Source organism: Dendrobates tinctorius, unplaced genomic scaffold (genome assembly GCF_039654945.1).
Source record: "Dendrobates tinctorius isolate UK_male_01 unplaced genomic scaffold, ASM3965494v1 ptg000107l, whole genome shotgun sequence".
In the NCBI taxonomy this organism is placed as follows: Eukaryota; Metazoa; Chordata; class Amphibia; order Anura; family Dendrobatidae; genus Dendrobates; species Dendrobates tinctorius.
The window spans coordinates 26271647-26297643 of NW_027361775.1; the positions used below are offsets into that span (position 1 = coordinate 26271647).

General features: G+C 41.9%; 1 protein-coding gene across 5 annotated transcripts in view; it reads left to right on the forward strand.

The window, feature by feature from the left end:
* Positions 1-25997, forward strand: part of ARMC9 (armadillo repeat containing 9) — a 322758-nt gene that overhangs the window by 11950 nt on the left and 284811 nt on the right. For 2 of the 5 annotated variants that reach the window (XM_073589306.1, XM_073589303.1), the window contains exons 2-4: positions 13461-13550; positions 17139-17264; positions 25772-25942. In XM_073589306.1, coding sequence (XP_073445407.1) covers positions 13500-13550; positions 17139-17264; positions 25772-25942 — 348 coding nt within the window. In that variant the 5' untranslated portion in view covers positions 13461-13499. Of the gene's footprint in view, positions 1-6781; positions 6901-13460; positions 13551-17138; positions 17265-25771; positions 25943-25997 lie in introns of those variants that run through there. The other 3 variants (XM_073589304.1, XM_073589308.1, XM_073589307.1) reach the window with 3 other exon arrangements.

Consider the following 25997-nt stretch of genomic DNA (forward strand, 5'->3'; position numbering starts at 1 on the left):
ATACAAAGTGACATGATAGGAATGAAAAAGTTGATTCTCACCACCTAAATCTCGCTAACTTCTGAACAGGTCAGTGTAGCAGGCAGACTCTAAGGCTATGTGCACATGTAGATTTTGGTCCTGCAGATTTTTCCGCACAGATTTGTAAAAGTCCGCAGGTAAAACCTCAGGTCAAAAGACCTGCGGTTTCACACCTCTACAATGGTGAAGGTGTGAAACCGCAGCGGAATCCGCACAAAGAATTGACATGCTGCGGATTGTAACCCGCAGCAAATCCGTGCTGAAAAATCTGCAGCATGTGCACAGCGTTTTTGGTTTTACCATTGCAAACAAGGGTACTGTACAACGCAGCAGAAACTGCTGCGGACCCGCAGGGCCAGAAACGCTGCGAATCCGCACCGTGTGCACATAGCCTGAGGCCGCTATTTGCTCGTGAATTGCCACCGCAAACATCAGGACCACACAATCATGATCTCAGGGTGCCGATGGGAATAAAGAGGGAGAAGCCATACTCCTTTATTGAGAGCAGCATCTAAGGGGTTAAACAGATATGGACGGTGACAACACTGATCTTGGCTGATGCAGCAAGTAGTCAGCGATAGTGTACAGCCGACAGCTGCTGGATTGTCACCTGTATGCGGATGCTATTCTCTTATATCTCAGGTCAGTTAAAAGACGTATTGGCGGTCATTAAGGGGTTAACTTAATAAATGCTCCCTGATACTTTCTGCGGGTCTTTTCTGCAGTCTGCTCAAGTGACGGCCCAGATGTTGACCTCTGAGGTCAGTGATTGGCTGCAGCGATTGTATGACTTATTGGCAACTTATCACCTCAGGACAAACCTGCAAAGTGAATCCGAGCAGCAGCGGTGGAATAGTGACTGATTTATCTGGTCATTTGTTTGCCTTTGCCTAATTATTTATTAAGTTGGAAAATCCCCAGGCAGCGGTCAGGCGGCCATAGATTCATCCGAAAGAATCGGGCCGATTATACACATAGCACTCTGATCCGAGTGTTCGCAAAATGTTATCTGATTCGCTCAGAGCACGCTGTAAGTAGAAGATGGAGAGCTAAATTTCTCCAACCTGTAAGTCTGCGGAAATCGGACTGTACTCGCATGTCATCCGAGTGCAGTCTGATGTTGACGTGAATGGGTGAGTAGCATCTGATTTTGAAGAGAAATCGCAACATTCTCCAATTTATTTCACTGACAGATTGCCAGTGAAAAAATCTTGCATCAGCACTGTCCCATTGAATAACACTGGTTCGAGTGCTATCTGATAAAAAAAAATAAAAAAAATCTGTAGTCATTATCATCCAAACCAAAGTATTACAAAGGAGAAAAAAATAGAATGAGCCACTACAACCCCTGGCAAAAAATATGGACTCACCGGCCTTGGAGGATGTTCATTCAGTTGTTTAATTTTGCAGAAAAAAAGCAGATCACAGACATGGCACAAAACCAAAGTGAATTCAAATGGCAACTTTCTGGCTTTAAGAAACACTGAAAGAAATCAAGAACAAAAATGTGGTAGTCAGTAATGGGTACTTTTTTAAACAAAGCATAGAGGAAAAATTATGGAGTCATTCAATTCTGAGGAAAAAATTATGGAATCACCCTGTAAATTTTCATTCCCAAAACTAACATCTGCATTAAATTAGATCTGCTCGTTAGTCTGCATCTGAAAAGGAGTGATCACACCATGGAGAGCTGTTGCACCAAGCGGACTGACGTGAATCATGGCTCCAACACGAGAGATGTCAGTTGAAACAAAGGAGAGGATTATCAGACTTTTAAAAGAGGGTAAATCATCACGCAATGTTGCAAAAGATGTTGGTTGTTCACAGTCAGCTGTGTCTAAAATCTGGACCAAATGCAAACAACATGGGAAGGTTGTTAAAGGCAAACATACTGGTAGACCAAGGAAGACCTCAAAGCGTCAAGACTGGAATCTTAAAGCAATATGTCTCCAAAACAGGAAATGCACAACAAAACAAATGAGGAACGGATGGGAGGAAACTGGAATCAACGTCTGTGACCGAACTGTAAGAAACCGCCTAAAGGAAATGGGATTTACATACAGAAAAGCTAAACGAAAGCCATCATTAACACCTAAACAGAAAAAAACAAGGTTACAATGGGCTAAGGAAAAGCATTCGTGGACTGTGGATGACTGGATGAAAGTCATATTCAGTGAGGAATCGCTAATCTGCATTGGGTAAGGGTGATGATGCTGGAACTTTTGTTTGGTGCCGTTCCAATGAGATTTATAAAGATGACTGCCTGAAGAGAACATGCACATTTCCACAGTCATTGATGATATGGGACTGCAAATCAGGTGTAAAGGCACTGGGGAGATGGCTGTCATTACATCTTCAATAAATGCACAAGTTTATGTTGTTATTTTGGACACTTTTCTTATCCCATCAATTGAAAGGATGTTTGGGGATGATGAAATCATTTTTTAAGATGATAATGCATTCTGCCATAGGGCAAAAACTGTGAAAACATAAGACACATAAGGTCAATGTCATGGCCTGCAAATAGTCCAGATCTCAATCCAATTGAAAATCTTTGGTGGAAGTTGAAGAAAATGGTCCATGACAAGGCTCCAACCTGCAAAGCTGATCTGGCAACAGCAATTGGAGAAAGTTGGAGCCAGATTGATGAAGAGTACTGTTTTTTTTTTTCTTTAAATCAGATACATTTTTATTGCATAGCAAAATATGAAACAACCAGCAAATTCAATCTGTGAAGAGTATACAAGTTATGAATTTTTTCAAAACATACTTCCCATTCCTTTCCCCCACCCCCCTTCCCTCTGTAAAGCATGTATACAACTATTTAAATAAAAGTACACAGTAATGCAGCATTGATCTTCTGAGGTCAGGACCTCTCCGCCTAGGGATTCCATATTGTTTCAAAGGTACCAGCCTTTTTCCTTTTAGCTTATATACTGTTTTCTATACCCATAATATAGTCAGACTGTCTATAGAAGTCCCGCATTGTCGGTGGTTCTTCACTTATCCAACATCTGGCAATCAGTTTCCTCGCAACATATAATAATCTAGCTATTGCTAGTTTATGATAATTCGATACCCCAATCTCCTCTACATACCCCAAGATACACACCAGAGGCTCCCTTTCAATTCTACAATTATATACCCTTCCAATTGCAGTCGTCACTTCCACCCAAAACGTGTTTAATTTTGGACATTGCCACAGCATGTGTATAATCCCAGCCCCTTCGGTCCGACATCTCTGGCATACGGAAGTTTGTCTCAACCCGGCCTTGTATAGCCTATCTGGAGTCCTATACGCTCTATGGAGCACATATAACTGAGACAGTCTGGCCGGTTCGCTCAGTGACAAATTGGGTACATATTCCATTATTATTTCCCATTTATCTTCCTCTATATCTCCCACCTCTTTCTCCCATTTCTCTTTTGCTTTAATTGGATATCTTTGTAGGAAGGCAAACAGTAGGTCCCTGTATATCTGAAACAACGCCTCTCGTCCCCCCTTTTGCACAAACATAGTTTACCAGAATATCCGCCTGAACCTTAATATTAACTCTTTTACTCTGAATCCTGTAAGCGTGGTGGAACTACCTATACTGAAACCTACAGACCTTTGGCAACCCGTAAACCTCCTGCAGTCTCTCAAAGGGTAACAACTCCTGCCCATCCTGTACTTGGCCGATGTAACATATTCCCAAACCCTTCCAAATTTTAAAGTCCCCCATTTTAACAAACTCCGGTAAATTATAATTTTGCCATATTGGAGAGAAGTCAGTTAGATATTCCACCCCTCTAATCTTCTTAATTTCCTCCCACATCTTATGAATCAATAAACAAGTGGGGTAGACCCGACCAACCTTCCTAAAGCCTCCTGCTTCCAGGCCCTGGATCAGTGGATTCCTATCTAAAACATGCGCCAAAACCCTTTGTGATGACCCCATATTATCACTTTCTTTCCAGCCCCTTATATGTTGACCCTGCGCAGCTAAATAGTAAATCCAAGGGTTCGGAAGTGCCAAGCCCCCTTCATCCTTAGGTCTCTGCAGAATTTCCAGTCGAAGCCTTCCCTGTTTTTTTCCCCCAAACCAGCTCTCTGAAAAGGGAACCAATGGTACGGAACCACCTCCTGGGTATCCAGATAGGGGCATTACAATGGTACGGAACCACCTGCTCGGTATCCAGATAGGGGCATTATGTAACACATATAGAAGCTGGGGCATTAAAATCATCTTGATCAAATTGACTCTCGCCACCACTGAAATATGCAATCTGCTCCATGTCCATATTTTATTTCTGAATTTCCCCAACAGCAGAACCAGATTGAGGTCAATATAGCTAGATAGTGGAAGCAACACCTTAACACCCAAGTATTTGAATTGCTGAACCACCGCTAATTTCACTCCCTTTCCCCTTAACATGAGATCGTCCTCCCCACCATCAACCGCCATAATATTGGACTTCTCCCAATTAATGACTAGGCCAGACACATTCCCAAATGTTTTAAGAATGTTCATCACACCCAACAATGAGTTTCCAGAATCCTCCAAAAAGAGCAGCACATCATCTGCAGAGCTAATTCCTCTTCTGTCTTCCCATATTTAAATCCCCTGACCGAGGTCGCATTTCTAATTGTTTGTGCCAAGGGCTCCACTGCCAACGCAAAAAGTAGCGGGGACAGCGGACACCCCTGCCTGGTCCCTCTGTGAAGGCCGAAACTATCTGACGATGAAGAGTGCTGTTTGACACTCATTAAGTCCATGCCTTAGAGACTGCAAGCTGTTATAAAAGCCAGAGATGGTGCAACAAAATACTAGTGATGTGTTGGAGTGTTTTTTGTTGGTTTGTTTTTCATGATTCCATAATTTTTTCCCTCAGAATTGAGTGATTCCATAATTTTTTCCCTCAGAATTGAGTGATTCCATAATTTTTCACCTATGCTTGGTCTAAAAAAGTAACCATTACTCCCTAAGGAGGTACTGCTTTCCTGTCCCACATCTGATTGTAAGCTAAAGAAACATGGGCCCTTGGCCCTGCTATTGAGCACTGCTAAACCCTAATCTCAACCCATTGGGAAGACCCATCTCCTCCATCCTTAACCGAATGGATTGAAAAAGTAAAGCTCATATACAGAATGGAAGAGCTCTCCAGTTGGGAGTCTCGCTCACTTCCATTTTTCTTAAATACTTGGTCTTCATGGAGGCAAAAATACGCTCAATAGAACCCTTCGCTGCTCCCTGAACTTTATCTGCTTTTCACTTAGCCTTTTTACTTATATCCGTTGGCCCTAAGTATGGTCTTCAGCTGGATGACCCCCGCCCCACAGGCCATTATATTCCCCCTTCCAGGCCCACTCTTTAATTATAACCTTAATCGACTTAAACCTCCATCTACCTGTCACTGATGACATAATCCATCTATCTCGTATTATCTTCTCAAACCTGTACCACTGTACTGCATTGTTTTGTTGTTGTTTTTTTTTTGTGTTATACTTCCGGGTTTGACCCTGTTAAACCCTCTAATCTTCGCGACATACAGACTGTCTAACAATTGTATTTGATTCTGCAAAGTACTTATTAACTGTACTGCCGCCTCATTGTTTGAATAAAAATATATATTACAAAAAAAAAAGTAACCATTACGGACTACCACATTTGTTGTTCTTGATTTCTTTTAGTGTTTCTTAAAGGCAGAAAGTTGAAATGACTTTAGTTTTGTGCTACGTCTGTGATCTGCTTTTTTTCCACAAAATTAAACAACTGAATGAACATCCCCCAAGGCCGGTGAGTCCATCATTTTTGCCAGGGGTTGTATAAGGCCTAATTCTGTGAGGGGACAACTCCTACAGCTATATATAAATCCTATAAATAACATGGAGTCAAAAGTTTACTAGCTAAAATGGACAACAAAGTTGATTGAAATATGTCAAAAGTAGTATGAAACATGCAGAGATCGCATGAAAATCAAGTGAAGACTCCGGTGATAAGGGGACGAAGTATGTACACGTAATAATATAAGCAGGGGCAGTATTACTTAGACTTGCTGATAACACATGCACTGATTGCAAAGATTCCATCAAGCATAAGATAGAGGATACAATATGCTGAATGGTGGATATACGTAATGAACAAGTAACAGGTCGCTACATAACCAAAAAGTGTGCGTACATTGATATCATGCCCGCTTTCTCCCGTGTAGAACCTCGAACCACCAGCCTCGACACGCGTTTCACTTGAACTTACTCAGGGGCTGTGAGATACTGTGTGTCTAATGGTCTTGTATATAAAAAATTGAATAGCACTCATCCGATGTATACGCCGGTGTGAGCGAGCCCTAACGATCAGACTTTAGTCCAATGACATTGGTTATTCCACTGAATTGTATGATGTCCCTGGAAAGCAATCGAGATCCACATGTGCATTCCTGCCCCCACCCCTGTGGCTGTCAGCGTCTGACTGGTAAATCCCACCACCCCGACTGTTTTTTTGCTCTGGTGCAGCCCACATCGATAAACTGGGTCTGGTACTGTCATGAGGACCCCCCTGCACAAGTACTGCCGTAGTTAGTAATGGGGCTGGTATACAAGTTTTATACGTGTGTAGTAAATCTGTTAGGCCTTCCACCCACTTATTTTTAAGAAAAGCAGTGAGAACGTCGTAAAATCAGAAAAAGTTACACATTTTTTCACAAAATTTGATAGCACAACTTTTAGAATAAAAACAACTATCAGCTTAAAGGGGTTGCCCGGGTCTGTTCAGACTAGCAGTTGTCCATCAGAGGGGAAGTCCATAAAGACTGCAGCTGATCAGCAGTCACTGATTGTCTGCAGTGGTCATGTGACTGCCAGGAGACATAGCAAGAACCGCAATGATATACAGCAAGGTTAAGTATACCACTGTTTTATTTCTCATTTCTGCAGCTTAGGGGGGATTCAGACAACTCTCCCCTCATGTGCTTCATCTGTACTTGTTGTAATACCCGATGAACCATGTAAAAATTTGGTACGAGGCGGACTAGTACCCCGTCTTTCAAGTGTGGCGTTTGTTTCATGTGGTTTCTCATAGACTTTTCTGTAAGGCCACATGCACACATTGAGCATTTGGTGAGTTTTTTACCTCAGTATGTGTAAGCCAAAACCAGGAGTGGAACAATCAGAGGAAAAGTGTAATAGAAACACGCCACCACTTCTGGATGTATCACCCACTCCTGGTTTTGGCTACAAATACTGAACGTGTGAACGTGGCCTAAGACAGGAAATATGCTAAATAGAAGTATCAACAATGTTTGAACCAAAAAAAAAACCCTACCCTAAGGGCTCATTCAGAAATTCGTTTTTCACTTGCATGTGCTATGTGTATTTTTCACGGATACCAGTTGTACCTATGGGGTTGTTCACACGTCCAATTCTTTCCTCAGACTGAGTGGTCTGTTGAAAAAAACAGAGACATGTTCTGATCGGATCCAAATCGGCTATATAAGTCTATGGGCCTGTGAGAATTGGAACGCACTTGGATGACATCTGAGTGTTTTCCGATTTTCACGGAGAATGGAAAAGGTGGAGAAACGTTTTTCTTTCTCCGGGTACAAGAAAAACTGACACTCGTACCACACTCTGATCAAAGTAATAAGCCCAAGGTCATCAGGCCTGGATTCTCTAGCCTTCCCGATGAGTCCTCCAGTAATCAGATTAGGTTCACCAGCCCTGACAGCACTTATAACCAGCATGTAATAACCCACATTTTTTTTTATTTTAGCGATAAGGAACTGACATCCAGGCTGCTGTGTAGCTTCTTACATCGGCCTCTGCTCACAGACTGGTGTAGGGAATGATACTACAATGTCATTATGGCCGTAGCTGCATGTTCTCCCTGCCCTGCCAGGAGACGTAGAGCTGTATTGTACCGCTAGATGTATATCTTTTTTTTTTTTGATAGACTCGTACTTACTATCTTTAGACTCATGGTCTCAACTTACAATGGTCATTCCAGAGCAAATTAATATTGTAACTGGACTGAGCACTGTACAATGGTCACATCAGGTCTGGCTTGGTCCCTGACATCCACATGCACAGTGACTGCCTTTCACTACAGCTGAGACTGTGGGTTGGAGACCTCTCCTGACTACCAACCACCATCCTGCGGGGGGCGTGCGGCTCAGCATTGTGCATGACAAAGTCATCCAGGGACCTGTCATGTCAAAAAGTCAGTGGGATTTGTTAGACCTTAAAATATTATTACTAGAAGTCATTTTTACATGCATTAATTACAAGGCTTGAGCGTTGTGGCCAGCATTACTCTATCTGTAGGTTTAGAAGTGTAAAGAACTTTAAAAAGCTCTTCTACACAATAAAATTATACTTAATAAGGCTCAGATTAGCTGAAAATAATAAAAGAAATGAGAGTCCTCCTAATTGTTCTCCAGCAGGTCCCTTCTGAGCTGTGCTTCTTGATCCTGTCCTTCACACATCGGAAATGCCAGGTGAGCTGGCCACTGGCCACACTGGTGATTTTTTTTCCATCAGACATACTCTGTCCAAGGAAAACATCTGACGTGCACGGCCCCAAAGACTAACATTGGTCCATGTCCTATCCATTGCTCTGTCGGATCGTACTCAGACCGACAAAATGGCTGTCTGCACCTGTTTTAGGATTTCTCACTGAACGGACTGGCTAACTCCCTGCAGATACATATAGTTTAAGGGAGAAATCCTGCTGACAGATTCCCTTTCAGGTAGCATGTAATCTAAAGTTGCTTGTGAATTCTGATACTTGGAGGAATCAATTGGTCACATTTGATTTTCTGTAAAGGCCCCGTCTCACTAAGCGATGTCGGTAGCGAGATCGCTGCTGAGTCACAACTTTTGCCGGTATCGCTGATCGCTGGAAGAAACCGCTGGACATTTCTTTGGTCGCTGGTCTCCCGCTGGCCAGCACGCATCGCTGTGTGTGACAGGCGGGAGACCAGCGATCAGGTGTAAAAAAAAATAAAAAAAATAAAAAGTATAGTTATTCTCACCTTCCGACGTCCCGTTCAGCCATCCTGCCTCTCTCCACGCTCCGGTCCCACGAATGACCGCGAGACTTTGTTATCCCTCGAGACCGTGACATCTCGCGGTCATTCTCGCAAAGGATCACTGGGACCGGAGCATGGAGAGAGGCAGGATGGCTGAACGGGACGTCAGAAGGTGAGAATAACTATATTTTTTATTTTGATTCTATTTTTTACAGCGATGGCCAGCGATGCCGGGCGCTCGGCATTGCTGTGCTGATCGCTGGTGAAGCTGTCTGTGTGACAGCTCACCAGCGATCACATAGCGACTTACTAGCGATCCTGACACCTTCATATCGGTGTCGGGATCGCTGGTAAGTCGCTTAGTGTGACGGGGCCTTAAGGCTACGTGCACAAAATGCGTTTTTGATGCGTTTTCGCGGCTTTTTTTTCTGCGTGGAAATGGTCCAATAACACAATGGAATCCTTATGCAAGGTAATTCAATGACAATCCTGAAGTGTTGTGCATATGATCAGTAAATTTCTGTGTGTATTTGCAGTGCATTTTTTTCTGCAGTATGTCAATTCCTTTTACGTTTCTGCAGCGTTTGTGCACCCATTGACTTCAATTGAGTCAGTAAAATCCGCAGGAAACACGCAGGTATAAAAGTGTTTGCCGATTTGCTGAGTTTTTACCGTCTTGCTTCCTGTAGCGCCCCTACTAATTTACACTGAGACTTGAAAATCTGGTACATTCAGTGGTGTCCGGTCCCAGTGATCCTTTGCGAGAATGACCGCGAGATGTCACGGTCTCGAGGGATAACAAAGTCTCGCGGTCATTCGTGGGACCGGAGCGTGGAGAGAGGCAGGATGGCTGAACGGGACGTCGGAAGGTGAGAATAACTATACTTTTTATTTTTTTTATTATTATTAGTGGTTTTGGGAAAGGGCATAATTTGCTACAAATTTATATGTAACTGGTTCTACTGTGTGTGAGTGTTATGCATCTATTCAGACTGTCTGGACTTTCTACCTTTCCTCCCATGCATATATCATTGTATAAATCTACTTTACTGCATTCATGAAGATATTCTAAGCAAATGGATACAGGCCATCTGGCCCTCTGTTTCTAATCTGTCGTCTTATAGGATGATATAGGAGATTAGGGATAGCCATCGCACGAGCGGGGGCGCCATTCTCATATTTCTTAGGTGCCAACCTCCGCACCTAGGTAGGTGTTTAGATAGTCATTTTGTATAGGGCCAGGTCACTCTTTTCTTCACATCGGCTGAGTGAAATTGTTATCAGATGGTAGCACGTATTATCAATTTATATACATCTTCTTTATGTCCATTTCCCCTTTTTTCTGTTTTTTTGTTTTTTGAGGTTTTTGGGCTATAATAGCATTGTGCCGTTTTTAACTGCTATGATTCAGGTTTTTCTGACCACATGATTGGATTGGCAGATTCAGCTGGTTAGATTTGGTTTGACTGCTATACCTTATCTCTTTCCAGCAATACAATAGCCCGTTTTTTACTAGGCTTTATAATAGGGGACATCTGTGCAATTTTATATTGTTATTTTTGTACTTAATAAAAGTTATATTTTAATAGGGTTTTTTTTCAGTTAGACATGTCAGTAGTTTATAGAATAAAAGAGCAATTTACATTTTACTCAAAAATATACCTGTAAAGAGAAAAATCTGACAAACTGCAAATTTTGCAGTGGTCTCTTAATTTTTGCCAGAGCTGTATATTGGGCCATTGTACTGAATGGAGTAAGATATGGGGCCATTATACTGTATGGAGCAATATATGGGGTCCATTATACTGTATGGGAGCATTATATGGGGCCCATTATACTGTATGGAGCAATAATATATGGGGCCCATTATACTGTATGGAGCAACATATGGGGCCCATTATACTGTTGGAGCAACATATGGGGTCCATTATACTGTATGGAGCATTATATGGGGCCCATTATACTGTATGGAGCAATAATATATGGGGCCCATTATACTGTATGGAGCAACATATGGGGCCCATTATACTGTATGGAGCAATAATATATGGGGCCCATTATGCTGTATGGAGCAATATATGGGGTCCATTATACTGTATGGAGCATTATATGGGGCCCATTATGCTGTATGGAGCAATATATGGGGTCCATTATACTGTATGGGAGCATTATATGGGGCCCATTATACTGTATGGAGCAATAATATATGGGGCCCATTATACTGTATGGAGCAACATATGGGGCCCATTATACTGTTGGAGCAACATATGGGGTCCATTATACTGTATGGAGCATTATATGGGGCCCATTATACTGTATGGAGCAATAATACATGGGGACCATTATACTGTATGGAGCAACATATGGGGCCCATTATACTGTATGGAGCAATAATATATGGGGCCCATTATGCTGTATGGAGCAATATATGGGGTCCATTATACTGTATGGGAGCATTATATGGGGCCCATTATACTGTATGGCGCAATAATATATGGGGCCCATTATACTGTATGGAGCAACATATGGGGCCCATTATACTGTTGGAGCAACATATGGGGTCCATTATACTGTATGGAGCATTATATGGGGCCCATTATACTGTATGGAGCAATAATATATGGGGCCCATTATACTGTATGGAGCAACATATGGGGCCCATTATACTGTATGGAGCAATAATATATGGGGCCCATTATGCTGTATGGAGCAATATATGGGGTCCATTATACTGTATGCAGCATTATATGGGGCCCATTATACTGTATGGAGCAATATATGGGGCCCATTATACGGTATGGAGCAGTACATGCTGCCGCCAGAATCACACACAGCTCCATGCGGACTTATTAGTGTGAGTTTTCCAGGTGGGTATTTCTCTTCTGCTTTTATATGACAGTGGGGTTCGTTCTGTCAGCATTTTTCTTGTGATATTATTTGTGTTGTTTTTATTTCTGGCCACTGAATTTCGTATTTCTGAATATTCGCAGCATGGTAAGTTGAGGGTTAAAGTCCGTTTGGCCGGTAAATGTGAATGTTGATGTTCAGACATTAGTGTGTTGTTTCTTGTGTAGTCACAAGCTATATAATTATATGGGAAGTGGCAGACAAGCCGTAATAAAGTTACCTTGATGGGTAATCACATTATGGTGTTTGGAGTCTTTATTACCAGCCAACAAGGCGGAACAAAGAACAGAGCTGTGCTGGGTACAGGGCGTCCTAATTCAGTCCATCTATCTACAATGACACCTTCTGGTCTGGAGACAAGAATTCCTGAAGTAAACACTACTAAGCAGAAAAGCGCGGCCCGGAGGGTGGCCCCCAGGCAGATATGGGGCGAAGATACTGGGATTTTCTGCATGTAGACGGTATTAATAAATCTATCCGCCAGTATCAGAAAACTTCACATGGAAAAGCAAGGATGCTGAAGATTAGGCTGGTTTTACACTTGCCGTCTTTTTGCTGACCGTTTTTGTGTCCCCAATGCATTTTTATGGGGCTGCAAAAATTAGTAGGAGGGCCGTGCTCCGTATGGCCATGAGGGCCGTTTTTTTTCCTTGCTCTTTGTTATAACAGGGAAAAACGGTGATCTGAGAAGGTTTTTTGCGGCCCATTTTTGTGGAAAAACGTGGAAATTGCGGCCATACGGCCCGTAAAAATGGGCCGCAAAAACCACGGCAAGTGTAAAAGCAATGTGGAATTGCGGCGAATGCAAAATTGTGGAGACTTGTCCGATAGCGATCCAAGTATTGAATCAGAATCATCATGCAAGTCAATGGATCCGGGAGGAAATTGGGCTGCACTCGGATTCCATCCATGTGCTCTCTGTTTTTCACAGATGGCTATGTACGAGTAGGTAGAGAAACCTTTTCTTTTCTCATCTGAGAAAAACTTTTAAAATTTGAACCAGGCTCTGAAATTCTGAATAAAATCACTGATGAAACTAGGACCATTTTCACACGTCTGAGTACGGTAAAGCCTAAATCTGGGGTCACGCAACTGAGAAAATCTGTCCAATTATGCAATTCACACTCTGGTCAGACTTTCTCACATGTGAAGAGTAAAAAAATAAAAAAAAATCTTCTACGTTCTGTGTGTCCGGGTGATCTGAGTGTGGTCCGATGTTGTTTTTTTTCCATAGAACCATAGACTTGAATGGCTGAATACCTTCCGATTATCATGGGCAAATGGTGCATGTTTTGATAACGGCCTCATTGAATAACACGGGGACAAGTGCTATCTGTAAAAACGATGGATGACGCTTGTCCGATTCTTATGGTCGTGTGCGTGAGCCTATACACCGAGATCCAGAGCAGAAAAATTCTGAAAAATGTGGCTTTATCTGAGTAGTGGCTTCCTTGGGGATTGCTATGCCTTCATTATTGCTCGGGTTTGCTGAGTAAAATTTTGCTCTTTCCCTTTTTCTATAGATTTTCTGGCTATGTGACAAGTAACCGATTGGTGTTAAAATGGGTGATATTTTGGCATACGAGGCGGATTTACTTGGATTAGTGAAAGAGGTGAGTACACTGCACTCTTTATTGAATATACAGTGCCTACAAGTAGTATTCAACCCCCTGCAGATTTAGCAGGTTTGATAAGATGCAAATAAGTTAGAGCCTTCAAACTTCACACAAGAGCAGGATTTATTAACAGATGCATAAATCTTACAAACCAAAAAGTTATGTTGCTCAGTTAAATTTTAATAAATTTTAAACATACAAGTGTGGGTCAATTATTATTCAACCCCTAGGTTTAATATTTTGTGGAATAACCCTTGTTTGCAATTACAGCTAATAATCGTCTTTTATAAGACCTGATCAGGCCGGCACAGGTCTCTGGAGTTATCTTGGCCCACTCCTCCATGCAGATCTTCTCCAAGTTATCTAGGTTCTTTGGGTGTCTCATGTGGACTTTAATCTTGAGCTCCTTCCACAAGTTTTCAATTGGGTTAAGGTCAGGAGACTGACTAGGCCACTCCAACACCTTGATTTTTTGCCTCTTGAACCAGGCCTTGGTTTTCCTGGCTGTGTGCTTTGGGTCGTTGTCTTGTTGGAAGATGAAATGACGACCCATCTTAAGATCCTTGATGGAGGAGCGGAGGTTCTTGGCCAAAATCTCCAGGTAGGCCGTGCTATCCATCTTCCCATGGATGCGGACCAGATGGCCAGGCCCCTTGGCTGAGAAACAGCCCCACAGCATGATGCTGCCACCACCATGCTTGACTGTAGGGATGGTATTCTTGGGGTCGTATGCAGTGCCATCCAGTTTCCAAACGTCATGTGTGTGGTTGGCACCAAAGATCTCGATCTTGGTCTCATCAGACCAGAGAACCTTGAACCAGTCTGTCTCAGAGTCCTCCAAGTGATCATGAGCAAACTGTAGACGAGCCTTGACATGACGCTTTGAAAGTAAAGGTACCTTACGGGCTCGTCTGGAACGGAGACCATTGCGGTGGAGTACGATACTTATGGTATTGACGGAAACCAATGTCCCCACTGCCATGAGATCTTCCCGGAGCTCCTTCCTTGTTGTCCTTGGGTTAGCCTTGACTCTTCGGACAAGCCTGGCCTCGGCACGGGAGGAAACTTTCAAAGGCTGTCCAGGCCGTGGAAGGCTAACAGTAGTTCCATAAGCCTTCCACTTCCGGATGATGCTCCCAACAGTGGAGACAGGTAGGCCCAACTCCTTGGAAAGGGTTTTGTACCCCTTGCCAGCCTTGTGACCCTCCATGATCTTGTCTCTGATGGCCTTGGAATGCTCCTTTGTCTTTCCCATGTTGACCATGTACGAGTGCTGTTCACAAGTTTGGGGAGGGTCTTAAATAGTCAGAAAAGGCTGGAAAAAGAGATAATTAATCCAAACATGTGAATCTCATTGTTCTTTGTGCCTGAAATACTTCTTAATACTTTAGGGGAACCAAACAGAATTCTGGTTGTTTGAGGGGTTGAATAATAAATGACCCTCTGAATAAACTTTTCACAATTTAAAAAAAAATTAAACAAAGAAATAACATTCATTTTTGCTGCAGTGCATTTCACACTTCCAGGCTGATCTACAGTCCAAATGTCACAATGCCAAGTTAATTCCGAATGTGTAAACCTGCTAAATCTGCAGGGGGTTGAATACTACTTGTAGGCACTGTACAAAGCTCTGTATCTGAATCATTTTTCTCCTACTTACATTTTTTTTTTCTACATCATTATAGTCACTGGGACTTTTTTATTTCTTATTTTCCGGATTTATTTATTTTTCCTTTTAAATATCTTAGGCTTTATGCACACAAATTTTTATTGAGCCGGTCAAAAAACACAAGTTCATTGCTTTTTGTTGGGGGGGAGCGTTTCGGACAAGTTTTTCTTCTTTTAGGTTATTTTCACACTTTGCGTTTTTGCTGTGTTTTTTTTTTTTTAAATGCAAATTTTCAGCTGTGTTTTGCAGTACAAGCAAAAGTTCTAAGATTTCAGAAATGTCGTGCACGCACATTGTTTTTTTTTTTTTTTCCTGACTGAATTGGAAAACTGCTGCTTTTTTAAGAAAAAAAAAAACTGCAGCATGTCACTTCTTTCAGCGTTTTTGCAGCTTTTTTTTCACCCATAGAAAGCAATGCGTAAGTGCAAAAAGCGCAGGTATCAGGTTTTGCTGCATTTGTTGGTGCAGAAAACTCGGGGAATTGCATATTTTTTATGCACTAAACTTTATCAGCATGCACACGATTCAGATTACCTACTAAAAACGCTGCAAATACGCTGCAAAAAATGAAGCTTTTTGTAAGCAGCTCCTTTACTGCCACGAGAGCAGATTTTGCCTGCAGGAAAAAAAACGCAACGTGTGAACGTAGCCTGAAAGTGTTTGCTGAAGCAGTTTTGAAAGAGTTTTTTTTTCTTCTTGAATTGTTGTTTTTTATTTTTATTTTTTGCTGTCTTTTGATTGGACAGGACTGGTTTCCTTCAAGATCCTCTTAGAAAGAGAAGTGACTTGTGCTTTTTTTTCAGCCAGGCTGTTTTCTAAACCTCTTTAGATGAAAAAAAGGCTAAAAAAACAACAACCCCTTACTGAACAGTAAAGTAAATTTTCTATAGAAATGAATTGGAAGAGTTTCCAAGAATTTTAGAAGAGGATACTGTTGAGGATCCGTCCCAAATATCTTAGAAAGAAAACTTGATCACTATGCTCACAAATTGGTAAAAGCTGTCAGATCCATGTTTATACGTTTGTATATGCTTGTATGTGTGTGTATATATATATATATATATATATATATATATATATAATTTTATATATATTCTACATATTTTATATTCCTTAAGCTTGCAGTGGTTGAAGGTGATAAACTCTGCTGCTTGCCCCCAGGCTTTGCTGACAGGCTGCAGTGGTCACTTGGGATGTAGTCTTGTCGTCACCGCTGCAGACTATCAACAAATACTGGGGGCTGAGGCAGAGATGGGCGAGTATATATTTTTTTTATCCTTTGCAAGCCTATGGAATAAGAAATACTATTTCTAAGGGTAAGTAATAAATTGTGAAAACCCATGACATAAAAAACAAATCAGTCCTGGTATGACACCACTCGTGTGCCGGAGCCTTAGAAGATACGTTCCCGTGAGCTATGTAGACGAGGTATTACCGTCATTTTTGGCGGTTTATTGTGGACCTATTCGTTTCTCACTAGGAGGAATCTGTAATCTCAGGTTCTTACTTAGCCTGAAGGCAATATATACAATGCTAGTGATTGAAGAGAGTGAATATGAACTTGTACAAAGTAAATATTTTTCCGTTCATCAGGCAGAACCCATGTTAGTCTTCCCATGACCCGCGTGGGGCCCCTCATCCAACAATCCCATTGCGCTCTGGCTTCCGTTTTCCAGAACGGCCTACGTGGCTCTCCTCATATACATATATTCTTATGTTACATTAATTGCTCCCTATTTCCCAAAGTAATTATATGGAATGCCACCCCGGAGCAGGGAAATAGGATAGCAACGTTTCCAAGGAACGATTAAAATTGCCGATCCCATTACCTGCGGGCGCAGATCATGTTCCTCTTTACATGGCAGTGCGCTTTTCTTAGTGTCATGTTCTGCTTTATTTTCTTTGTTGTCTCTTAGTTTCTTAATTTTGGAGAGTTTCATGAGACTCTGAAAAGCTTCACCAAAGAGTGTAAGGTTAAAGGCAAACCAATTCCCAAAGGTGACGGATCAGTTACAAGAGATTCTAGGACTTTACTTATACAGGTGGGTAAACTGCAATTCCACACCAACGGAATGCTTGATTTTCTTCTTTTTTTTGGTTTATTCAAAATGTTAGATAAAGACAAAGTAATTAATGAATAACCGGATTCTTTGTCATACATAATTGTGCAGTAAAAGAATGGTGTCTGGCCAGGAGTATGATCGACTCTATACTTGGTGCCCAAGAAATATTCCAAATATTAATATATGATTTATATAGTGCACTATGAATGCCGGATCGCAACAATGAATAAATAGTGGAAGCAGAAAAAGGGTTAAACATTTATAACAATTGTAAGCAATGGAATGGTAGTATCACAGTGGGCACAAACTCAAGTGTGAGAATTTAATTAAAGGGGTTGTCCGAGACCACAAATTGTTTTTCTGTAGGCATGGATGTTCTAAAAATCATTGGATATTGCCCAGTTCTAGTCACTTGACCGCTGCAGCCAATCAGTGGTCCTTTTGACATCCGGACAATGTAGACATCACTTCTAGAGCCTCACACACCTCCAGATGTTCCTGCTCTGAATCCACAGGATGATGAAAGGTAAGTATGCCTTTGCTTGTGTGAGAAAATCCATGCCTGGAAAAGGAAAATGTTTTCAGTTTTTCGACAACCATTTTAATAAGGAAATAGAAAATTATGCTGAAGTCAGCAGAGACTTGACAGCTGCATCATATCCATATTTGGTTTGAAATTCCAGGCTGTCTTAAGAATTAAAGTTGTTGCCCTGGGATAATATCAATAGACTGGCCTTTATGAACTTAAAGGGAGTCTGTCACCAGACTTTTACTACCTAATTTGAGAGTTTCATGATGTAGGAGCAAAGATCCTGATTCCAGCGATGTGTCACTTACTGGGCTGCTAAGTATAGCTTTTATTAAATCACAGTTTTATCAGCAGCAGATTATCTCTAGAGGGCTAGTAAACCTTCTGCCATATAGTCATTCATATTAATAAGCTCTGTATGACCCCACCCCCATCACTGATTGGCAGCTTTCTGCCTATTCACAGTGTACACCCAAACATGCCACTTAGTGATGTGGGCGGGGTTATACAGAGTTCAGCATTCAGAGAACTGGTAGATCTGCAGCAGTGAAAACCATTTTTAATCAAAACTACAGTAAGCAGCCCTTTAAGTGACACATTGTTGGAATCAGGGTGTCTGCTCCTGCGTCCTGCTGCTCTCAGATGGCAAAACCCTGGTGACAGATTCTTTTTAAATCCTTTCCCGACCTTGGACGTACCCAGTACTTCCAAGAACTGCTTCCCGAACTTGGATGTATTAGGTACATCCAGGCACTTTTGAAAGCACAGAAGCTGATATCACAGCAGACACCCAGCACCCGAAACTGATCGCAGCATTTAGAAGCAGGCAAAGGGAGGGGGGCCCACTATGCCCTGTGATCTACGCCCCCACAACGTCATCATGGAGGCTCGATTGTTGCCATGGTGACCCAATATCGTCATGACAACAACCGGGTCACCAGGCAGGTGGTTAGATCATGTGCAGTGCATGATCTAACCACCTTGTCAGTGTAGCACTGTGGGACTAAGTAAAAAAGAAAAAAAGTTGTACAAATATTTCCTATATTATAAAAATTACAAAATAATATTGTACCCATAAATACATTTTTTTTTATGAAAAAAAAAAAAAAAATAAACAAAAAAGTACACATATTTGGTATCGCCGCGTCCGGAACGACCAGCCCATTGAAAATATTACAGTAGTTAATCCCTTCAAAGAATACTGCAAAAAGATAAAAAATAAAAAAGGAGGCAAAAACAATGCTTAATCATAGCATCGAAAAAAAAAGTGGAATAAAACTCTATCAAAAAGATGAATATAAATAAAATGGTACAGCTGAAAACGTCATGTTGTCTCTCAAAAAGCAAGCTGCCATACAGCTCCATCGACGGAAAAATAAAAAGCAATCAAAAAATGTCAAGTGCCCAAAAATGGTACCAATAAAAACTTCAACTCATCCCGAAAAAAACAAGCCCTCACATGTCTACGTCAGCAGAAATATGGAAATATTATAGCTCTCAAATATGGCGTTGCAAAGCATCTTTTAGTGTGCAATAGTAGCCAAACATAAAAAGCCGATATAAATCTGGTATCGCTGTAATCACACCTACCCGAAACGTCTAATTGCTTATACCGCACGAGGAACGGTGTAAAAAATAAAACCAATTCTTCACCTGCTGTTGATTTGTTCATTCTGCCTTCTAAAGATCGCAGTAAGGCATGGCTCACATTTATCCTGCACCCTGTGCTGAGCAGCAAAAAAGCAGAGAGGTTTACCCATCCAGGCCTCCAGTAAGCTGAGCGCTTACTCCGAAGATTTCATGTAAATCTCTAAAACATGTGATTTAAACCAAACCCCCAGCGGAAAATTTCTTATAATGAGGCAGATGGAGGCACTGTGGACGCCATCTGGCCTATGATCCGGCGGTGTCCGTCTTTTTAGGCATGTATAAAAGTGCAGTTAGTCCCAGTTTTGTGCACTTCTGAGAAGGACAACGCTGAACAGAGGCCAGACGGAGTCCCGAGTAACTCTCCTGCCTCATTATATTGAATGGATCCCTCAGGGCGCAGAATAAATGTGATCCCAAATGTTTATGTAAAATGTTCACAACAAAAGCTTCAAATCTGCAGATAAAGTCCTCATTCATGTCTGTCAATGGAAATATAGGGGGCTTCCACATTACTGGTAGCAGAAAGGCTCTGGAAAAGCAAAATGGCTCCTCAACCCCCAAAAGAAATTCAGCAAATTCGGTGCTTCCAATTCTTAATGCCCCCCTCCCTGCTGAGCCCCATTGTACCTAAACCACATTTAGGTGGTGTCCACTTATTTGGCATTTCTGTAGCGATGAGAGCCCGCCTAAATTACAGGTGCGTGTCTGCAGAAGCATGAGCTGGGCACTATAGCGTACTAGTCGCTCCTATGTACTGGTCACTATAAGGGCAGTTTGCAATTTTCAGTCAGCAACATCCACTTCTGCTTGTTTCTGGAAAACACCCATGGAGTCAAAATCATCACTACACCTGTAGATAAATTCCCAAAGTGGTATATAATTTCCAAAACGGGGTCACTTGAGGGGGGATTCTGCTTTTCTAGCACTTAGGGACTCTGTATATAGGAAAATCTGCGCTCTAGAAGGCAAATAACGCTCCGTCCCTCCTGAGTCTCGCTGTATGGCTAAGCAGTACTGTACAGCCACATATGGCGTATTTTCCCAGTTAGACGAAATTGTGGGACTAATTTTGGTGCCATTTTTACCCACTTGTGTGAAAACATAAAATCTGAGGCTGAAACAAAATTTTGGTGGTAAAAATGTAATTATTTTTTCTAAACTGCCCAATGGTATAAAATTCTGTGACCCAACGATGGTGTCAAAATGATCACTGCACCCCTAGATGAATTTATCAATAGGCATAGTTTGTAAAATGGGGGTCACTTATGGGGGGTTCAGCTGTTCTCGCACCTCATGGGCTCTCCCAGTGGGTCATGGCACCTGCAAACAATAAGAGTAATATCTGCACTATAAAATGGCGCGCCTTCCATTCTGAGCTTTGCACTGTGTAAAAGTATTTCCCAAGAACATGTAGAGTATTGGCGCACTCAGGAGAAATTTTTACAACACACTAAGGTTCTTTTTTTCAATAAGTCCTTAGAAAAATTAAAAACTTGGGGCTAAAACAACATTTTAGTGGTAGAAATGTCATTATTTTTGTGGGAAAAAGTTAAATGTTCATTTTTTTCCCTCCACCTTGGAAAAATTCCTGTGAAGCACCTTAAGGGTTAATAAACTTCCTGAATGTGGTTTTGAGCACCTTGAGGGGTGCAGTTTTTAGAATGGTGTCACTTTTGGGTATTTTCTGTTATATGGGCCCCTCAAAGTCACTTCAAATATGAGGTGGTCACTAAAAAAATGTTTTTTTAAATTTTGTTGGAAACCTGAGAAAATCGCTGGTCAACTTTTAACCCTTCTAACTTCTTAAAGGGAATCCATCACCTTTTTTTTGAACTATGAGCTGCCGGCATCGACATCAGGTGCTTATCTACAGCATTCTGTAATACTGTAGATAAGCCCCCAATGTAACCTGAAAGATAAGAAAAGAGTTCTATTAGGCTGGAGTCACACACAACCATTAAAAAATCGCTCCCATTTTAACGGTACGAAATCGCACAAAGAATTCTTGGCCAGATATCCGTCTGTCATCCCATTTTCCGGCAAGGAACCAATTTTAATCGCATCTAAGCATCAAATTGACATCCAATGCCAATGCCTGATGCCCTATCCTGTAGACCTGGAGAAGTTGTGCGATTTAATCGCAAGTCACACATTTGGTGCGTTTTCCATGTGTTTTTTTTATCGCATCCATAGACTTGCATTGGGGAATCCGATCCGAAAATCAGTCACAATCGCAGCATGCTGCGATTGTCTCGGTCCGAGGATCGGATGCGATAAAAAATTGCATGATGTGAGCTGCCCCATAAAATAACATGGGTTCGAATGCAATGCGATTTTTTATCGCATTGCATTCAACCGTTTTAATCGCTAGTGTGACCCCGGCCTTATACTCACCCCGGCGTCCGGTCCGATGGCTGTCGCGGTCCGGTCCTGCGCCTCCCATCTTCATACGATGCCGTCCTCTTCTTTCCTTCCTGTCGTGGCTCTGGCGCAGACGCACTGCTCTACCCTGTTGAGGGCAGAGCAGAGTCCTACAGTGCGCAGGCGCCGGGAGAGGTTCGGCGCCTGCGCACTGCAGTATTCTGCTCTGCCCTCAGCAGGGTAGAGCAGTGCGCCTGCGCCGGAGCCACGACAGGAAGGGAAGAAGAGTTCTCGTATGCATATGGGAGGCGCCGGACCGCAACACCCATCGGACCAAGAACGGACCCCCCTTCCCCCGGTGAGTATAATCTAACTCCTTTTTCTTCTCTTTCAGGTTACATCCGGGGACTTATCTACAGCATTACAGGATGCTGTAGCTAAGCCCTTGATGGCGGTGCCGGCAGCTCATAGTTCAAAAAAAGGTGATGGATTCCCTTTAAGGAAAAAAATGTTTAAAAAATTGTGCTGATGTAAAGTAGATATGTGGGAAATATTATTTATTAAATATTTTGTGTGACATCTCCGATTTAAGGGCATAAAAATTAAAAGCTGGAAAATTGCAAAATTATCAATTTGTTTTCATAAATAAGCACAAGTCATATCAAACAAATTTTACTACTAGTATAAAGTACAATATGTCACGTAAACACAGTCTCACAATCAATGGGATCCGTTTAAGTGTTCCAGAGTTATTACCTCATAAAATGAGAGAGATAGTCAGCGGCGCCAGAACACGGCTTTAAAAAAAAAAAAAAAGAGTATGTATCACCCTTGCTATGTCAATAAAATGGAATAAGGTGGTGCAGTGCTCATTCCCCTGCAGTCGGCAAGCATGTCCTGATTGCCACTATAAAGGACTTTTAACTCCTTAAAATCCTGAGCTGTTTTCGTTTTTCGCTCCCCTCCTTCCCAGAGCCATAACTTTTTTATTTTCTGGTTAATATGGCCATGTGAGAGCTTATTTTTTGCAGGACGAGTTGTACTTTTGAACGACACCATTGGTTTTACCATGACGTGTACTAAAAAACGGGAAAGAAATTCCAAGTGCGATGAAATTGCAAAAAAAAGTTTAATCCCACACTTGTTTTTTGATTGAATTTTTTACTAGGTTCATTAGATGCTAAAGCTGATCTGCCATTATGATTCTCTAGGTCATTACGAGTTCATAGACACCAAACTTGTCTAGGTTCTTTTTTTTTATCCAAGTGGTGAAAAAAAATCCAAACTTTGCTAAAAAAAAAAAAAAAAAAAAAATTGCGCCATTTTCCGATAACCGTAGCGTCTCCATTTTCTTTGATCTCGGGTTGGTTGTGGGTTTATTTATTGCGTGCCTTGCTAACGTTTTTAATGATACCATTTTGGTGCAAATGCGATCTTTTGATCGCCGGTTCTTGCATTTTAATGCAATGTCGTGGTGACCAAAAAACAGTCCTGGCGTTTTGACTTTTTTTTCTCGCAAGTCGCAATGCCATTTAACGATCAGGTTAAGCCTTTTTTTTGATTGGGCCATTCTGAAAGCGGCGATACCAAATATGTGTATGTTTGATTTTATGTTTATTGTTTTATTTTGAATGGGACGCAAGGGGGTTGAATTGAACTTTTATATATTTTTTTTTTTTATTTTTTTTTTCTATATTTTTAAACACATTTTTTTTTTTACTTTTGGCATGCTTCAATAGTCTCCATGGGGGACTAGAAGCTGCCACAACCCAATCGGCTCTGCTACATACAGGCGATGATCAGATCGCCTCTATATAGCAGATTTACTCACTTGCTATGAGCGCCGACTACTGGGTGGCGCTTACAGCAAGCCGGCACGGACAACCATAGAGGTCTCCAGGAGACTTCTGGTTGCCATGCCAACACAACGTTGACCTGTGAACACGTGATGCGGATCACCAGTGTGTGTATTTCCGGCGCGATTGCCGAAAGCGCTTGTTAAATGCCGCTGTCAGAGTTTGACCGGTATTTAACTAGTTTATAGCCGTGGGTGGATAGCAATTCCACCTGCAGCTATTGCAGGCACATGTCAGCTGTTCAAAACAGCTGACATGTCCCGGGAAAGATGTGGGCTCACCGCCGGAGCCCACATCGAAGGGAGGGAGTCCGACATGGGCGTAAATGTACCCCCGATGTCAGAAAGGTTAATCCTGCAAATGGTGAGTGCTGCTTTTTCTCTTTCTATCGAATGGATCCACCACATAAAGGGACACGGGTCAGAATTGTAAAATGTGGCCTGGTCATGAAGGTGGTCATGAAGGTGAAAACAGGCTTGAGGGTTAAAGAGGTTAAAATAGTGTTGCTGTTGTAAAATTATGGTTTTCCATCAGACGCCCTTGAATGCGTAAACTAAAGCATGTGAAGGAACATCTGCGTGATTTCTGCCAGGTGTGCACACAGGCGTTTTGAAGGTTTGGAGGTGCACACCCCGAAGGTGTTGCTCTTTCGGCCACTTTTGTTCCCTCTTTGTGCCTCAGTATTCTGATCTGGGCTGTGATGGCCTTTGTACAACACAAAAGCTGTATATAGTCGTGTGCATAAAGTAGACGTCCTGTATATACAGAATATCTGTGTGGTTGTCTATACGCCTCCTAACAAGCGTGTGCGGGCAATAGATTGGTTCTCCTTAAATCCTTAAATAAAGCTTAATCTTTGCTGAATGTACCATTTTGCGTTTGTTTGCAGTGTTGGGGTCCTCTGTGCCTGTGTTTTAGGAATGTAGAATATGTATATATTTACTGAGCCATTAAATGCTGGCAGTCTCCGAGGCCAGTATCATTGGGACGTTTATTGTAATTAAGGATGTAGGTTGCAGAGAGACATGCAATGTGAAGAATGTTCACACTGGGGAGGGGGCGGCCGCCTGGTGGCAACGCCTTGGTGGAGCTGATCCTCACCTCCTGCAGACAGGGTGGTGAATGTTAGGAAACGTCTTGTCTCTTAGGATATATTGCATCATTCTTTTCTATTTAGAAGAGAGAGTGAGTTAGTCTAAGGTCATCCTTCCTGTCATGGAGGTGAGCACATAGGTGTCAGAGTAACAGGATATGATAAGACGCATCCCTTCTCCTTGTAAAATAGCCGATGAGGACGTTCTTAACTCTTCGTACAGTCTGGATATTAACTTTCTGTCATTCCTTAATAGTGTTTGACCGGTTGGATTTTTACCTGTCCTTGATTGGCCATAAATGAATACAAGTGACCCCAAAAATTGACCCATGTAAACATACAACTGATCATTTGTCAGCTGATTGAATCTTTTATTTGGACCCTAAAATCATTCTTGGTGTCGGTATATTCCCCTCTTATCCCAACAATAATCAGACTTGCCTGCAATGAGTTGCATCTAGTGATGAGCAAACGTGTTATCCGAGCATGCTCGTGTGCTAACCAAGTGTCTTCAGCGTGCTCGAAAAATATGTTCTAGTCCACGCAGCTGCATGTCTCGCGGCTGTTAGACAGCTGCAACACGTGAGGATTGCCTAACAAACAAGCAATATGTGTTGTGACTGTGTAACCGCTGCGAGACATGCGGCCTAGGGGACTCGAAAATATTATTCAAATACGCTGAAGACACTCGGTTAGCAGACGAGCATGCTCAAATAACACGTTACCCCAGCACGTTTGCTCATCACTAGTTGCATCATGCTGTCTGCCATGTTGGCAGCCTACTGTGCTATTCCTCTGGTCAGTTCTGATGAAATTTGCAATAAATGTCACCAGTGGGATGTTATTGTAGACGGAGCCTTAGATTTGAGAGATTCCTATATAAGGTTTATACCTGCCAGCGTTGCCATTAATGGTATTCCTGAATATCCATGAATCTAGGAGACATAATTGCAGCCCGCTTATACTGACCTTTGTCTTCTCATGTCGTGTATTGCAGAAAGATCTCCTCACAGCCTTTGAAGATGGGGAGAGAAAAACCTTCTTTGAGACGTGGAATGAACAAGTTCCTCCGGACACCCGCAATAATGATCCTTTGGCTCAAAAGCTAGAATTTTACCTCCATATCCACTTTGCCATTTTTCCCTTAAAGCATAATCTTGGACGAATTGTAAGTCTGCAGACTTATTTTACTTTAATTTTATTATAGAAAGATTTATTTTTAT